We start from the raw sequence: 18,088 nt of genomic DNA on the forward strand, positions 1-18,088 counted from the left end.
CCTCCTGGTGGTGCTGGTCTAAAGTCTGGAGGCTGAGTTCTGGACTAACTGGAACCGAGCAGCTCTTCTTTGTTGAGACACGTGTAGAGGCTCTTGCGGTGTCCTGGCCCGAGGACACAGATGCATGAACAATCATTTGGAGCTCTTCTCTGGACATCATGGACCTGAGCTTGGCGATGTTACACAAGGAGGACGTATGTCCACTTCTTCTGGGACTGAATTTCATTTTGAGCTTTTGGTCCCTCATTTCTGACGAAGTCAGTGGGACATTTAAAAAGAAACTGAATAAAGACCCTGGGGGTTTCCTTCTAGACACCTACATCTCTCCACATCACACCTTAAGCTGGATGAAAAACTCAATATATATACTGTATACTGCAATACTGGTGAAACACTCCCACCTAGTGGCACTATCTGGTAATATCCTCCCTCATGAGAGGCTACAAGCTGCGGCAAAGAGTAAAGATTCATTAGTTAGAACCGTTTGGAACCTTTCCTAAATGATGTCCCTGCAGGTCAGAGACATCTGCTGCTGAGGGACAGACAGTTTTCCCAAAGTGTCCTCCTGAGACGTAACGTCCTCTCGATGACTGGTGGCTCTTTACTACTGTTCTGCTGAATTTCACTGTATTTTGCATTTGTTTGTGTTTGTTTCCATAGATAACGTTCTGTCTGGTGTGGGGGGGGGGGGGGGGGGGGGGTTGTTTGTGTTTGTTTACATAGATAACGTTCTGTCTGGTGTGGGGGGGGGGGGGGGGGGTTGTTTGTGTTTGTTTACATAGATAACGTTCTGTCTGGTGTGGGGGGGGGGGGGGGGGGGGGGGTTGTTTGTGTTTGTTTACATAGATAACGTTCTGTCTGGTGTGGGGGGGGGGGGGTTGTTTGTGTTTGTTTGTTTGTTTGTGTTTGTTTGTTTGTGTTTGTTTGTGTGTTTGTTTGTTTGTGTTTGTCTGTTTGTTTGTGTTTGTGTTTGTTTTTGTTTGTTTGTTTTTGTTTGTTTGTTTGTTTGTTTGTTTGTGTTTGTTTGTTTGTGTTTGTCTGTTTGTTTGTGTTTGTTTTTGTTTGTTTGTTTTTGTTTGTTTGTTTGTTTGTGTTTGTTTGTGTTTGTTTGTTTGCATAAAAACAATCAAATCTGTTTAAAAAAAAAGAAGCAAATAAACTATAAAAGAGGCAAAAAGAAAAGCCACTTGTGAAATGTGTGCGACTCTCAGCTCTTCGTTTCAGTGAGTCGGACATTAGTGACCTGCAGGTGGCTGGAATTACCTGAGAATGTTCTGGCGCCTGATTGGACGACTGCGCTGCACCCGCCTCCCACCTGACGGAGGAGGCTTGTGATTGGTTTAGATTTGGAATCGTTGACGTCGTAGTTTTCCTGAAGGAAATGAAACGTGTTTGAACGGTAACCACGGTAACGCCTCTCAGACTGACGACGGCTGTTGGTTGTTGTGTTCAGGACCGGCCGGCGTCCCAGGTGGACCCGGCGCACCTGGGCGCAAGGGGACCAAGGGAGACCCAGGTGAGGCCTTTAAGGAAGGACCAGCACCTGGAGAACCTGGAAAACCAGGACAGCCGGGACTGCGGGGCCCGAAAGGACAGCGGGGGATCCCAGGTCACCCTCTCACTAGAACTCAGTAGAACTCACCAGAACTCAGTAGAACTAGCTCGCACTTTTTCACACGATGCTAACACGATGCTAACACGATGCTAACATGATGCTAACATGATGCTCTCTGACCTCCAGGTGCCTACTGTCTCCCCGGGACCCCAGGATCCCCTGGAGATCCAGGTCTGCTGGGTTCCCCAGGGGCCAAAGGGTTCCAGGGGATCAAAGGTCAGTGGCTCCGTCAAGTATTAGTGTCAGAGGTCATCATGTCCCACGGGGACGTGGACACCTTAACTCACTTCATCACCGGAAGAAAAACATTAAAAATGATGAAATAAGACAAGGAGGTCCAAGGACGCGTCCCTGAGGAACTCCACGTTGGAGACCAGCACCATTTTCACCATGTACATTAAAGTTTACGGTGTTCTGAAGAACAAGCAGACCCGGTGACGATGTAGTTTACCGTGTTCTGAAGAACAAGCAGAACCGGTGACGATGTAGTTTACCGTGTTCTGAAGAACAAGCAGACCCGGTGACTTGTGATGCCGGAACTCCTCACAACCTTCAGAAGATAACAGAAACCCAGAGGAACTCCATGGTAACGTTCTGATCTCTGGCTGTGTTTCAGGACCGAATGGCGCCTGCGCCTGCGAGGCCTCGGGCCCCATTGGGGGCCCCCGCGGTTCTGTAGGGGTCCCCGGAGGACCAGGGTTCCCTGGACCTCGAGGACCTCCGGGCCTGAGAAGAGAGTCAGGTTTGCCTGGAAATTCAGGACTGAACGGCGAGCAGGTGAGTAATTGACAACCAGGTCAGAGGTCATATGAGGAGGCCACAGCTGACCAACTGACCAAACAACTGACCAAACGACCAAACAACTAACAAACAACCAATTGACAAAACAACAAAGTGACCAACTGACCAAACGACCCACTGACCAAACAACCAACTGAACAAATGACCAACTGACCAACTGACCAAATAACCAACTGAACAAATGACCAACTGACCAAATAACCAACTGAACAAATGACCAACTGACCAACCGACCAACTGACCAAATAACCAACTGAACAAATGACCAACTGACCAACCGACTAACTGACCAAACAACCAACTGAACAAATGACCAACTGACCAACCGACCAACTGACCAAATAACCAACTGAACAAATGACCAACTGACCTAACAACCAAATGACCAAACAACTGACCAAACAACCAATTGACAAAACAACCAACTGACCAAATGACCAACTGACCTAACAACCAAATGACCAAACAACTGACCAAACAACCAATTGACAAACCAACCAACTGACCAAATGACCAACTGACCTAACAACCAAATGACCAAACAACTGACCAAACAACCAATTGACAAAACAACCAACTGACCAAATGACCAACTGACCAAACGACCAACTGACCAAATAACCAACTGACCTAACAACCAAATGACCAAACAACTGACCAAAAGACCAACCGACCAAACAACCGACCAAACAACCAACTCACCAACCGACCAACCGACCAACTGACCAAACAACCAACTGACCAAACAACAAACCGACCAACAACTGACCAAACAACCAACTGACCAAACAACCAAATGACCAACTGACCAAATGACCAAGCAACTGACCAAACAACTACCAAAAAAACCAATTGACAAAACAACCTCCCGACCAAACAACCAAATGACCAAACAACTGACCAAAGAACCAACTCACCAAATGACCAACTGACCAAACAACAAACCGACCAAACAACCAACTGACCAAAATACCAACCGAGCAAACAACCAACCGACCAAAGAACTGACCAAACAACCAACTTACCAACCTACAAAAAGACCAACTGAACAAACAACCGACCAAACGACTGACCAAACAAAGTCGTGACAAAATATTGAAACAAACAATCTGCTGATTGATTGATTGATTGATTGATTGATTGATTGATTGATTGATTGATTGATTGATTGATTGATTGATTGATTGGTTGCAGGGTTTCACAGGGTTTCAAGGTGTTCCTGGGTTCAAAGGTCAGAAGGGAGACTTCATAGTGGTGGAAGTTAAAGGTCAGTGGTTTTTCTTGGCGGTTGCTTTTCTCCTCATGTTATAGATCCTAAACGATCCTCATGTTATAGATCCTAAACGATCCTCATGTTATAGATCCTAAATGATCCTCATGTTATTGATCCTAAACGATCCTCATGTTATAGATCCTAAACGATCCTCATGTTATAGATCCTAAACGATCCTCATGTTATTGATCCTAAACGATCCTCATGTTATAGATCCTAAACGATCCTCATGTTATAGATCCTACCTAAACGATCCTCATGTTATAGATCCTAAACCAGGAGTATTCAATTAAAAGTCACCGAGGTCCAGTTATTAAAATTTCCTCCAAGTAAAAGGTCCGAACCGACGTCCAGCTTGTGTCTTACAGCCCTCCCCTATGTCCACAGTTTCATGTGGTTTAAATAATGTTTATTGTCAGTTTTCAATGCAGGAAAAGTTTAACCGAGTGTATAGCTAACTCTTTTACCATAAATAAAAGTAGTCCCAGGCAAATAAATTTAAGTCCTTTATTTCAGATTAAAGAAAATGGGAACCTCAGAATAAAATAAATAAAAAAGTGCAAACAGAGCCAAATAACCCCTCTTTCTCTTAAATTAAAGAGGTCCTAGCCTAAAAAAATGAAGGCCTACTTTTCAAGTAAAAAAATTAACATCTTCAGATAACAATAAATAAAAAGAGGCTCTTTAAGGAAAAAAATGAAAACACACCATTGAACACCACCTTTTCTCTTTCAATTATTCTGTTTATCTTAATGAGAGGAATGGGAATGTGACTGCCCTGCCAGGAATCTAAATCTTGGTTGGAATGGAGTCAGTGCCATTCTCATGCAGATATGTAGGTGTTCATTGGTGAGCCTAGAACGGTGCTTGTTTTTGATAATGTTCATAGTGGAAGAAGCTGACTCACAGCTGTATGTCGATCCAAACATAGCCAAGGTGTGCAGTGCTCCTTTGGTCAGACCAGGGAACACACTCTCACACACATTCTGGAGCCACAAAGTAGCAGGGTCAGTTGCCTCAAAAGTCTCTCTTAATGCAGCATTTGCTTGCAGATCAATGAGCTCAAGCTGTAGAGATCCTGCATGTGTCCACTTGAACATCTGTGTCACATCGTTTGAGAATCCTCTGACTTCTCTGATGAGGAAAGGATTGTGGATTAGCAGGAGGAGCTGCTGACCAAGGCTGAAGTTGTTGAACCTTTTACTGAAGTTTCCAATCAGCTTGTTTATGAAGTCAAAATAGAGAGAAACATCTCTCTCACCCTGAATCTCTTCCTGCAGTTTTGGGAATTGTTCCAGCTCTCCTTCAAGATCTTCTTTGAAAATGTCCAGCTTCCTCTGGAAAGAGCGAACAGCGGTCATCAAATCAGCAACTGGACTGCTCTGGCCCTGCAGCTTTAAATTGAGCTCATTAAGATGTGATGTAATGTCAACCAAAAAGGAAACCATATCCATCTTGTGCTCATCTTGCAGAAAAAGTGAAAACTCTGCTGCTCTCTGACTCTTGACCTGCTTTAAGAAAGCTGCTATTTCTTTTCAAACAGACCAGAAACGTCCCAGTGCATTGCCTTTACTCAGCCACCTCACATTGCTGTGCAGCAGCAGGTCATTGGCATTTGCCTCAACATCTTCCAGGAATTCTCTCAGGAGGCGATGCTGAAGGGACGAGGATGCTCTGAGGAAGTTGATGAGTTTCATCACTGTGTTCTGATAGAGCGGCACACAGAACAGTGGATGAGACAGTGGGAAGCAATAAGATCTGGGTTGTCCTCTTTCATCCGGGGCACAGCCTCCCTCTCTTTTCCCACCATGGCAGGGCACCATCTGTGGTGACAGAGACAACCTGCTTCAGATCCATGCCCCTCTTCCTCAGCATCTCTTTTATTGCTGCATATATGTCCTCTCCTCTTGTGTGTGTTTCAAGTGGTGTTACACCCAGCAGGTCCTCACAGAGCTCCTTCTTATCTTTGTGAAAACATCTCACATACACCAAAAGCTGGGCATTATCAGTAACATCTGTAGACTCATCAATGGTCAAAGATATGCATGGTGCACTCTGAGCACCTGCATCAAGCTGCGTCAGCACATCATCTGCTAATATTTCTACTTTCTGGTTGCTGTTGAGGCTGACGTCGGGATTTGTTAGATTTTTTCACACATCTCGTCTTTTTGTTTTCCCTCAAATAATGTCTCAGCGACAGCTTTTAAGCACAACTGTCCCATCACTAAAGGTTTTTTTATGTTGCCCCAAAATCCACGATACCTTTAGAGAACATTGGTTTGCACGTTGCTGGGCTGTAAATGTATGCGTGATGAGTCGGGTAGACTTGTCGTACTGGACTTGCAGTTCAGATATTTAGCGTGCCCTCAGCTCGGACTTCAGGGGGTAATTTTGCTCTAAAGCGCTGTGCTTGGTTTCGTAGTGGCGCTTCACATGGCCACTTCTAATTAATGCCCCAGTTTCAGAGCATATGAGGCAGACTGGTTTTGAACTGCTTGCCGGAAGAATGAACATAAACTTCTCCGTCCATTCGCCTCTAAAACTCCGGTTTTCCACGTCTACCTTCCTTCTTTTGGAACAAGCCATGCTGTCTTTGACTGTCTCTTCCTCTCTGCTCTGGTGCGCTGGCCGCGCAGGGTAAACAAACGATTTGATTGGCTCAAATGAGTGAAGCTATTGTCGTATTAACTGGAGTAGCAGCGCCCGCAGTATATAGCAGCGACCGTCGGGAAAAAATACTTCATGAAAATGATCTATTATCGTGATTTTATGGTCTTTATCGAGATTGGTCACGGGTCCGAACAGAACCATCACTCGGTCCGGATCCGGACCGCGGTCCGCCATTTGGTGATGCCTGTCCTAAACGATCCTCATGTTATAGATCCTAAACGATCCTCATGTTATAGATCCTAAACGATCCTCATGTTATAGATCCTAAACGATCCTCATGTTATTGATCCTAAACGATCCTCATGTTATTGATCCTAAACGATCCTCATGTTATAGATCCTAAACGATCCTCATGTTATAGATCCTAAACGATCCTCATGTTATAGATCCTAAACGATCCTCATGTTATTGATCCTAAACGATCCTCATGTTATAGATCCTAAACGATCCTCATGTTATAGATCCTAAACGATCCTCATGTTATAGATCAGAACCTTCATGTCGGAGTGTTTGTGTGATGAACTAAACATCCTGTCCTTCCTTTATTTGCAGGTTTAACAAACGTTACTCTGACTCTGTGTTTGTAGGACTGAAGGGGAGCCCAGGTTCTCCGGGGTCTGCAGGCAGACCAGGGTTCTCAGGGAGGAACGGCTTCGACGGGCCCCCAGGGCCCCCCGGAGAGGCCGGTCCCAAGGTCCGTCCCAGAGACTCAGCATCAGACCAATTCTGCTGGCACTGTGCTGGGGGAGCTCTGCAGGGGGAGCTCTGCAGGGGGCGCTCTGCAGGGGGCGCTCTGCAGGGGGAGCTCTGCAGGGGGCGCTCTGCAGGGGGAGCTCTGCAGGGGGAGCCCTGCAGGGGGTGCTCTGCAGGGGGAGCAATGCAGGGGGAGCTCTGCAGGGGGAGCCCTGCAGGGGGAGCTCTGCAGGGGGCGCTCTGCAGGGGGAGCTCTGCAGGGGGTGCTCTGCAGGGGGTGCTCTGCAGGGGGAGCAATGCAGGGGGTGCTCTGCAGGGGGTGCTCTGCAGGGGGAGCTCTGCAGGGGGTGCTCTGCAGGGGGAGCAATGCAGGGGGTGCTCTGCAGGGGGTGCTCTGCAGGGGGAGCTCTGCAGGGGGCGCTCTGCAGGGGGCGCTCTGCAGGGGGAGCAATGCAGGGGGTGCTCTGCAGGGGGTGCTCCGTAGGGGGTGCTCTGCATGGGGTGCTCTGCAGGGGGTGCTCTGCAGGGGGCGCTCTGCAGGGGGTGCTCTGCATGGGGTGCTCTGCAGGGGGTGCTCTGCATGGGGCGCTCTGCAGGGGGTGCTCTGCAGGGGGTGCTGTTGTCCTGATGAATCTGCTTGTTTCAGGGGGAAGGGTCCCAGGGACTCCCTGGAAATCAAGGCTTTCTGGGTTCTATGGGGCCGAAGGGTTTCCTAGGACCTCCAGGTTCTACAGGACCAGGTCTGGTCGGGGTGTCTGGAGAGCGGGGTGCCCCTGGAGATCCAGGACCAGACGGGTTTCCTGGTCCCCCGGGGCCAAAGGGGTTCAAAGGTACGATACAGTAAAGTTTGAAAGAGGAAACGTGGAGAACTGAGCACTGATACCAGTACTGCTACTGGTAGCGATACCAGTACAGATATCAATACTGGTACTGATACCAGTACTAGTCCTGGTAGCGATACCAGTACAGATATCAATACTGATACTGATACCAGTACTGGTACTGATACTGATACTGATACAAGTGCTGGTATTGGTACCGACACCCATGCTGGCATTGGTACCGACACCAGTACTGATAGTGACAGCAATACTGATACTGATACCGATACCGATACTAGTACTGATACTGATGCCAGTGCTCTGATTGATATGAGTACCAGATATTAGGTCCGAGGCTGCACATAGTACTGTTTTTCTATGTTGCATCACATTGTCACAGTTACAGATCTCCTCCTCTTCCTCCTCTTCCTCCTCCCCCTCCTCCTCCTCCTCTTCCTCCTCTTCCTCCTCTTCCTCCTCCTCTTCCTCCTGTTCCTTCTCTTCCTCCTGTTCCTCCTCTTCCTCTTCCTCTTCCTCCTCCTCCTCTTCCTCCTCCTCCTCCTCTTCCTCTTCCTCTTCCTCCTCCTCCTCTTCCTCCTCCTCCTCCTCCTCCTCCTCCTCCTCCTCCTCCTCTTCCTCTTCCTCTTCCTCCTCCTCCTCCTCCTCCTCCTCCTCCTCCTCCTCCTCCCCCTCCTCTTCCTCCTCCTCTTCCTCCTCCTGAAGGAGACACTCTGCCTTGTGTTCCTCGTAACCCTGGAGCTCCTGGACAGAAAGGAGATTCAGGAAATGCAGGTAAGTGAATCCACCCACCACCCCACCTGTCATATCTGCCCCCTGTGCCCCTCCCCCCAATAGACTCCACCCCCTGTGTGTCTCCACTCACCTCCACCCACCCACCCCCCACCCCCACTGGTCTCTGCAGGGTTCCCGGGTCTCCCTGGTCCTCCAGGGTTCCGTGGGCTCACTGGTCCAGATGGAGCGAAAGGAGAGAAAGGAAGAGACGGACTTCTGGGTCCACCTGGACGACCAGGTACCTGGAGACACAAACCTGATCCACACACCTGACACACACCTGTCATACACCTAATGCACACCTGACAAACACTTGATACACACCTGACACACACCTGACACACACCTGATACACACCTGACACACACCTGTGACACACACCTGACACACAGCTGTCATACACCTGATGCACACCTGATACACTCCTGATGCACACCTGATACACACCTGATGCACACCTGATACACACCTGACACACACCTGTGACACACACCTGACACACAGCTGTCATACACCTAATGCACACCTGACAAACACTTGATACACACCTGATACACACCTGATACACACCTGACACACACCTGTGACACACACCTGATGCACACCTGACAAACACTTGATACACACCTGATACACACCTGATACACACCTGATACACACCTGACACACACCTGACACACACCTGATACACACCTGATACACACCTGTGATACACACCTGTGATACACACCTGATACACACCTGACACACACCTGACACACACCTGATACACACCTGATACACACCTGTGATACACACCTGTGATACACACCTGTGATACACACACCTGTGATACACACACCTGTGATACACACCTGTGACACACACCTGATACACACCTGTGACACACACCTGATGCACACCTGACAAACACTTGATACACACCTGATACACACCTGATACACACCTGACACACACCTGACACACACCTGACACACACCTGATACACACCTGTGACACACACCTGATGCACACCTGACAAACACTTGATACACACCTGATACACACCTGATACACACCTGTGACACACACCTGATACACACCTGTGACACACACCTGATACACACCTGATACACACCTGTGACACACACCTGATACACACCTGTGACACACACCTGATACACACCTGATACACACCTGTGACACACACCTGATACACACCTGATACACACCTGTGACACACACCTGATACACACCTGATACACACCTGATACACACCTGTGACACACATCTGATACACACCTGATACACACCTGTGACACACACCTGATACACACCTGTGACACACACCTGATGCACACCTGATACACACCTGTGATACACACCTGATGCACACCTGATACACACCTGTGACACACACCTGATACACACCTGTGATACACACCTGTGACACACACCTGACCCACACTTGACACACATGTGATACACACATCTGATACACACCTGTGATACACACCTGATACACACCTGATACACACCTGATACACACCTGACCCACACTTGACACGCACATGTGATACACACATCTGATACACACCTGTGATACACACCTGTGATACACACCTGATACACACCTGACACACACCTGATACACACCTGATACACACCTGTGATACACACCTGTGATACACACACCTGTGATACACACACCTGTGATACACACCTGTGATACACACTTCTGATACACACCTGTCGCCCCCTGCAGGCCCTCAGGGAATCGTCGGAGACCTTGGAGAAGAAGGAGCAGAAGGTCTCAGTTACAGTGGAGATCCAGGTACAAGCTGCTTCCTGTGCAGTGTTGCCGTGGAAACGGGGCCTGACTTGTTGCAGCTCTTCTGTCTTGTAATTTACTGTTTCAGGTTTTTCGCGAATTTTGGCCAGAAAAATAAATTAAAATGTTTTACTTTTGAAAGTGATCCGTGAAGCCGTTTTACTTCCTGTTGCTCATCAGAAGTTTTCTCAAGCTGGTTTTGGTTTTTATGTTTTACATCTTTTCATATCTTTTGTTAACGAGGCACTATAGAGTCACTACAAAGTCTAGAGTCACTACAGAGTCTAGAGTCACTACAGAGTCTCTAGAGTCACTACAGAGTCACTACAATGTCTCTAGAGTCACTACAGAGTCTAGAGTCACTACAGAGTCTCTAGAGTCACTACAGAGTCACTACAAAGTCTCCAGAGTCACTACAGAGTCACTACAAAGTCTCTAGAGTCACTACAGAGTCTAGAGTCACTACAGGGTCACTATAGAATCTCTACAGAGTCACCACAGAGTCACCACAGAGTCACCACAGAGTCACTAGAGTCACTACACAGTCTCCAGAGTCACTACAGGGTCACTATAGAATCTCTAATCACTACAGAGTGTTTAGAGTCACTACTGTCTCGAGAGTCACTACAGAGTCTCTAGAGTCACTACTGTCTCGAGAGTCACTACAGAGTCTCTAGAGTCACTACAGAGTTAATACAGAGTCACTACAGAGGTGGGCATTCCTGGTCCTCGAGGGCCGCAGTCCTGCAGGGTTTCTATGTGTCCTCACATCAAGACAGCTGACAGCAATGATTGGCTCGTTATCAAACTTTCTGCAGAGCCTCATCATGACAACTCAGTTGGTTTGAGCAGGGAGACGTGGAAAACACGCAGGAATGTGGCCCTCGAGGACCAGGAATGCCCACCCCTGCTCTAGAGTCACCACAGAGTCACTACAGAGTCTCTACAGAGTATCTAGAGTCACTACAGAGTCTCTAGAGAGTCTTTAGAGTCACTACAGAGTCTCTGGAGTCACTACAGAGTCACTACAGAGTCTCTAGAGTCACCACAGAGTCACTACAGAGTCTCTACAAAGTCTCTAAAGTCACTACAGAGTCACTACAAAGTCACTAAAGAGTCTCTAGAGTCACTACAGAGTCTCTACAGAGTCTCTACAGTCACTACATAGTCTCCAGAGTCACTACAGGGTCACTATAGAATCTCTACAGAGTCACCACAGAGTCACCACAGCGTCATTACAGAGTCTCTACATAGTCTCTGGAGTCACTACAGAGCCACTACAAAGTCACTACAGAGTCTATAGAGTCACTACAGAGTCACTATAGAATCTCTAGTCACTACAGAGTGTTTAGAGTCACCACAGAATCACTACACAGTCTCTACAGAGTCTCTAGAGTCACTACAGAGTCACTACAGAGTCTCTACAGAGTCTCTGGAGTCACTACAGAGCCACTACAGAGTCTCCAGAGTCACTACAGGGTCACTATAGAATCTCTAGTCCCTACAGAGTGTTTAGAGTCACTACTGTCTCGAGTCACTACAGAGTCACTACAGAGTCTCTAGAGTCACCACAGAATCACTACAGAGTCTCTACAGAGTCTCTAGAGTCACTACAGAGTTACTACAGAGTCACTACAGAGCCTCTAGAGTCACCACAGAGTCACTACAGAGTCTCTACAGAGTATCTAGAGTCACTACAGAGTCTCTAGAGAGTCTCTAGAGTCACTACAGAGTCACTACAGAGTCTCTGGAGTCACTACAGAGTCTCTAGAGTCACCACAGAGTCACTACAGAGTCTCTACAAAGTATCTACAAAGTCTCTAGAGTCACTACAGTCACTACAAAGTCTCTACAGAGTCTCTAGAGTCACCACAGAGTCTCTACAAAGTCTCTAGAGTCACTACAGAGTCACTACAAAGTCACTAAAGAGTCTCTAGAGTCACTACAGAGTCTCTACAGAGTCTCTAGAGTCACTACAGAGTCTCCAGAGTCACTACAGGGTCACTATAGAATCTCTACAGAGTCACCACAGAGTCATTACAGAGTCTCTACATAGTCTCTGGAGTCACTACAGAGCCACTACAGAGTCACCACAGAGTCACCACAGAATCCCTACAGAGTCACTAGAGTCACTACAGAGTCTCCAGAGTCACTACAGGGTCACTATAGAATCTCTAGTCACTACAGAGTGTTTAGAGTCACTACTGTCTCGAGAGTCATTACAGAGTCACTACAGAGCCTCTAGAGTCACCACAGAGTCACTACAGAGTCTCTACAGAGTATCTAGAGTCACTACAGAGTCTCTAGAGAGTCTCTATAGGCACTACAGAGTCACTACAGAGTCTCTGGAGTCACTACAGAGTCACTACAGAGTCTCTAGAGTCACCACAGAGTCACTACAGAGTCACTACAGAGTCTACAAAGTCTCTAGAGTCACTACAGTCACTACAAAGTCTCTACAGAGTCTCTAGAGTCACCACAGAGTCTCTACAAAGTCTCTAGAGTCACTACAGAGTCACTACAAAGTCACTAAAGAGTCTCTAGAGTCACTACAGAGTCTCTACAGAGTCTCTACAGTCACTACATAGTCTCCAGAGTCACTACAGGGTCACTATAGAATCTATACAGAGTCACCACAGAGTCACCACAGAGTCATTACAGAGTCTCTACATAGTCTCTAGAGTCACTACAGAGTCACTACAGAGTCTCTACAGAGTCTCTGGAGTCACTACAGAGCCACTACAGAGTCTCTAGAGTCACTACAGAGTCACTACAGAGTCACTACAGCATCTATAGAATCTCTAGAGTCACTACAGAGTCTCTACAGAGTCTACAGGTCTACAGAGTCCTATTGGAGCCACACGTGTCTGTAGACCTGCAGTTTCCAGACCCCCGTCAGGTCAGGGTCTTCACAGGGTCCTTGTCTCTGTTCCTCAGGCTCTCCTGGACTCAGGGGTTCTCCTGGACTCGGTGGACCGGATGGGGACTCGCTCCTCGGACCCTCGGGACCCATCGGCTTCCCGGGTCCACCGGGCTCTCAGGGACCTAAAGGAGTCCCCGGACCCCCCGGACCAGACGGACCTCCAGGTGAGTGGAGTTGCTGGTCAAAGACCTCCAGCTGGTCGTGGGTCCTCATGTTCTGGTCCCTGGTGTCTGCAGGCGGTCTGGGTGAGACCGGGTTCCCCGGAGTCCCGGGCCAGAGGGGCAACAACGGGTTCCCAGGGAGGACCGGCCCTCCAGGACCTAGACCGAGGCCCTGTAACCCCGGACCACCTGGCGCCAGAGGCCCCGTCGGCCTCCAGGGCCCCAGCGGACCTCCAGGTAGACTTGGTCCCTCATGGTCCTAGTCCTGATGAGGACTTCTTGGTTCACCTGCCCCAACTGTTCTTGCAGGTTTCCCGGGGCAGAAGGGGGACATTGGACTTGAGGGTCCCCCGGGTCTTGGCCCTCCAGGAGATTCTGGTAAACCGGGTCCTCCAGGTTTCCCCGGGTACCCGGGTTCTCCGGGACCACAGGGGACTGATGGAGATCCAGGTCTACCCGGGTTCAGTGGGCCTAAAGGTGAGCTGGTCCCTGGGATCGTGTCTGTAAAGTCTTCGAGCAACACTGGTTCTGAGACCCGGACTGGTTCCAGGTGTCACAGGGTCCCGAGGCCAGGATGGAGGACCAGGGAGTCCAGGACCCAGCGGGGGTCCTGGAGAGCCCGGCAGGACCGGAGAGACCGGGTGCAGAGGACGAAACGGGGGTCCAGGATGTGACGGACCCAAAGGACTGAAAGGTACCGGGACCAGGTCTAGTCTGCTATCCGGTCTCCTGCAATACTACTACAGTAGTACTGAGGCTGGACTGATGTAGTACTGAGGCAGTACTACAGTAGTACATCTGATCCCCTGCCCCCCGTACAGGCTGTAAAGGGACCCCAGGACCTGCAGGAACCACCAGCTTCACCCCCATCAAAGGGTCTCCAGGAAGACTAGGACCTGCCGGCCTCCCTGGATTTCCTGGACCACGAGGTGGGACCGAGCCGGTCTGGACCCGGTCTGGACCCGGTCTGGACCCGGTCTGGACCCGGTCTCACTACGAACCGTTTTTAAACCGGGTCACTTCTGGTCCTGGACTAGTTTTGGACTGAGTCAGGCCAGGCCCTACATTCTAGACCACTAAATACTACATTGTGGCCTATTAAATACTACATTCTACACTACTAAATACTACATTGTGGCCTATTAAATACTACATTCTACACTACTGAATACTACATTGTGGACTATTAAATACTACATTCCAGACTACTAAATACTACATTCTAGACTACTAAATACCACACTGTGGACTATTAAATACTACATTGTGGACTATTGAATACTACATTCTAAACAACTAAATATTACATTGTGGACTATTAAATACTACATTCTCGACTAATGAATACTACATTTTGGACTATTATATACTACATTCTAGACTACTAAATACTACCAATACTGCGTTTGGCCAGTATCTTAGAGGCCCTCCAAAATGTCCCAAATCAAGTCTTCAGGAGATCTGGTTCTGGAAGTAGATCTCGCTGGACTGACCGTCACCTTTGTTTTACAGGTAATAAAGGGGCACCAGGAGCTCCTGGTGATCCAGGTTTACCAGGTCTCAGTGGGCCCCCGGGGACCCTGGGCCCACCAGGACCCCCAGGGTCTTGTGGTAAACCAGGACTTCCTGGACCACTCGGACCAAAGGGGACCCCAGGATTCAGGGGCTTTCCTGGACTGAATGGAGATCTGGTAAGACAGACTATGGTGGTTCTAGATCCTGATCCAGGGCTAACCCCCCCCCCCCCCCCCCTGAACCAAGTCTGAACCCCCATGTCTGAACCAGGTCTAACCCCCCCTTACTTGAACCAGGTCTAATACCCCCTACCTGAACCAGGTCTAACCCCTCCCTACCTGAACCAGGTCTAACACCCCCTACCTGAACCAGGTCAACCCCCCCCTACCTGAACCAGGTCGAACCCCCCTTACTTGAACCAGGTCTAACACCCCCCTACCTGAACCATGTCTAACACCCCCCACCTGAACCAGGTCTAACCCCTCCCTACCTGAACCAGGTCAACCCCCCCCTACCTGAACCAGGTTAACCCCCCCCCACAATCGGTCTGTCCTCCATTTTTTCTCCATCTATCCCCCGACTGGAACCGGAATGGTCTCCTGCTCTTGGTCTGGTTCTGCAGGTTTTTACTGATCCAACTCGACTCCCTGACAAGTAGAACTCCGGTCTCTGTGCCGGCGGAGGTCTTGTATCTGCAGAGACCCTGATCCACAGCTGTTCCTGTTTCTGCAGGGTGACCCCGGGTGTCCAGGTACGCCGGGACTACCGGGCCGTTCAGGCTGCGCGGGTCCCAAAGGTACCAGATTAACCAGGCACCAGAACTCCTATTCCACTCAGGTCTTCACTCAATGATGGTCCGTTGGTTTGTTTCAGGCCTGAAGGGACAGTCCGTCTGTGGTCCTGGTTCACCTGGAGCCCCAGGCGCTCCTGGAGACACCGGGCCTTCAGGTAAGGACGGTTCTGGTTGAAGAACCGGAGAGACCAACACCAAGGAAAGTCACTTTGATTTCAAACACCAGTCTCTATTCAGGACTTCCTGGGCCTCGAGGGGATCCTGGAGGACCCGGTACTCTCGGGGCTCCTGGACTGAAGGGATGCAAAGGAGATCCAGGCCTCAGTGGACGTCCGGGAAGTCCAGGTACTGGACTTGAGGTTTATGAGGACTTCAAGAAAAGAGGATGTACTCAGACTGTGTCTCCCTGCCAGGTGTGGTGGGTCCACCGGGCCCCCGGGGTCGGCCAGGTCTGCCAGGTCTTCCTGGTAGAGCCGGTGCTGAGGGTCCTCCAGGACCACAAGGCTCGCCGGGACTCCAAGGTCAGGACTGAGACCCAGACCTTCTGGTTCAGGTTGAAAACTGTTATTACAGTCTGCCGGGAAACGGAGCTCTTCTGGTTCCATCTGGTCTGGGATCGTTCTTAGTGCAGGAATCTCCTACCACTTCCTGTTATACTTCCCATTTCACCTTGTGATCAGCCACTTCCTGTTTCACTTCCTGTTTCACTGTGTGATCAGCCACTTCCTGTTTGGTTGTGTGGACAGCCACTTCCTGTTTCACTTCCTGTTTGGTTGTGTGGTCAGCCACTTCCTGTTTCACATTCTGTTTCACGTCCGGTTTCACCTTGTGATCAGTCACTTCCGGTTTCACTTCCTGTTTCACTGTAGGATCAGCCACTTCCTGTTTCACTGTGTGATCAGCCACTTCCTGTTTCATTTCTTGTTTCACTGTGTGATCAGCCACTTCCTGTTTCACTTCCTGTTTCACCTTGTGATCAGCCACTTCCTGTTTCACTTCCTGTTTGGCTGTGTGATCAGCCACTTCCTGTTTCACTGTGTGATCAGCCACTTCCTGTTTCACTGTGTGATCAGCCACTTCCTGTTTCACTTCCTGTTTCACTGTGTGATCAGCCACTTCCTGTTTTGCCTTGTGATCAGCCACTTCCAGTTACACTTCCGGTTTCACTGTGTGATCAGCCACTTCCTGTTTCACTTCCTGTTTGGCTGTGTGCTCAACCACTTCCTGTTTAACTGTGTGATCAGCCACTTCCTGTTTCACTTCCTGTTTCACTGTGTGATCAGCCACTTCCTGTTTCACTTCCTGTTTTGCCTTGTGATCAGCCACTTCCTGTTTCACTTCTTGTTTCACTTCCTGTTTTGCCTTGTGATCAGCCACTTCCAGTTTCACTTCCGGTTTCACTGTGTGATCAGCCACTTCCTGTTTCACTTCCTGTTTTGCCTTGTGATCAGCCACTTCCTGTTTCACTTCTTGTTTCACTTCCTGTTTTGCCTTGTGATCAGCCACTTCCAGTTTCACTTCCGGTTTCACTGTGTGATCAGCCACTTCCTGTTTCAATGTGTGATCAGCCACTTCCGGTTTCACTTCCTGTTTGGCTGTGTGATCAACCACTTCCTCTTTCACTTCCTGTTTGGCTGTGTGATCAACCACTTCCTCTTTCACTTCCTGTTTGGCTGTGCTGATCCTGGTTGGCGTTTTGGAATCTATTCAGATTAAAGTGCTGTGGTTCAGCAGCAGGTCTTAACGGGGGTCTCTGTGCAGGTCCTCCTGGACCACTGGGACTCCACGGTCTGGACGGACTGAAGGGCGTGAAGGGGGACACGGGGACTCGAGGTAGGACCAGGTCGACCCTGGTTGGTCATGCGGTGTGAACAGGAAGTAAGAACTGGTCTCTCCGCAGGTCTAGCGGTTCTGGGTCCTCCAGGCTGCAAAGGTCTTCCCGGAGAGAAAGGTCCTCCAGGTCCTCAAGGCCCCCCTGGCTCGTCTCCACCTGGGTCTAAAGGTTCCAGAGGCCCCCCAGGACCCAAAGGTACCTGGACCTGGTTCCTAGCAGTCTGTGGTTCGGTCCGGTTCAAACTGTCAGATCACGTTTCACCAAACCAGACCTCCAGAAGCGTTTTGTTTACATGTTTACATGTTTACATGTAAACATGTAAACTTGTTTACTTTAGAGAAACTTCAATTCACAAACACATTTTCAACTGATTTCCCTGGTTTGACC

General features: G+C 49.1%; 1 protein-coding gene across 1 annotated transcript in view; it reads left to right on the top strand.

Annotated features, from left to right (window-relative positions):
- Positions 1 to 18,088, top strand: part of col4a4 (collagen, type IV, alpha 4) — a gene marked incomplete at its 5' end in the record, with an annotated part of 36,128 nt that overhangs the window by 12,526 nt on the left and 5,514 nt on the right. Inside the window, 21 exons of the mRNA XM_080460248.1 lie at positions 1,454 to 1,609; positions 1,742 to 1,831; positions 2,232 to 2,392; positions 3,611 to 3,683; positions 6,947 to 7,371; positions 7,699 to 7,882; positions 8,597 to 8,665; positions 8,796 to 8,903; positions 10,410 to 10,478; positions 13,413 to 13,562; positions 13,635 to 13,796; positions 13,869 to 14,036; positions 14,110 to 14,253; positions 14,381 to 14,488; positions 15,072 to 15,250; positions 15,807 to 15,870; positions 15,948 to 16,022; positions 16,105 to 16,212; positions 16,281 to 16,388; positions 17,629 to 17,700; positions 17,768 to 17,896. Coding sequence (XP_080316374.1) covers positions 1,454 to 1,609; positions 1,742 to 1,831; positions 2,232 to 2,392; positions 3,611 to 3,683; positions 6,947 to 7,371; positions 7,699 to 7,882; positions 8,597 to 8,665; positions 8,796 to 8,903; positions 10,410 to 10,478; positions 13,413 to 13,562; positions 13,635 to 13,796; positions 13,869 to 14,036; positions 14,110 to 14,253; positions 14,381 to 14,488; positions 15,072 to 15,250; positions 15,807 to 15,870; positions 15,948 to 16,022; positions 16,105 to 16,212; positions 16,281 to 16,388; positions 17,629 to 17,700; positions 17,768 to 17,896 — 2,802 coding nt within the window. The remainder of the gene's footprint in view (positions 1 to 1,453; positions 1,610 to 1,741; positions 1,832 to 2,231; positions 2,393 to 3,610; positions 3,684 to 6,946; positions 7,372 to 7,698; positions 7,883 to 8,596; positions 8,666 to 8,795; positions 8,904 to 10,409; positions 10,479 to 13,412; positions 13,563 to 13,634; positions 13,797 to 13,868; positions 14,037 to 14,109; positions 14,254 to 14,380; positions 14,489 to 15,071; positions 15,251 to 15,806; positions 15,871 to 15,947; positions 16,023 to 16,104; positions 16,213 to 16,280; positions 16,389 to 17,628; positions 17,701 to 17,767; positions 17,897 to 18,088) is intronic.

Source organism: Lipophrys pholis (genome assembly GCF_963383615.2).
Source record: "Lipophrys pholis genome assembly, chromosome: 3".
NCBI lineage: Eukaryota > Metazoa > Chordata > Actinopteri > Blenniiformes > Blenniidae > Lipophrys > Lipophrys pholis.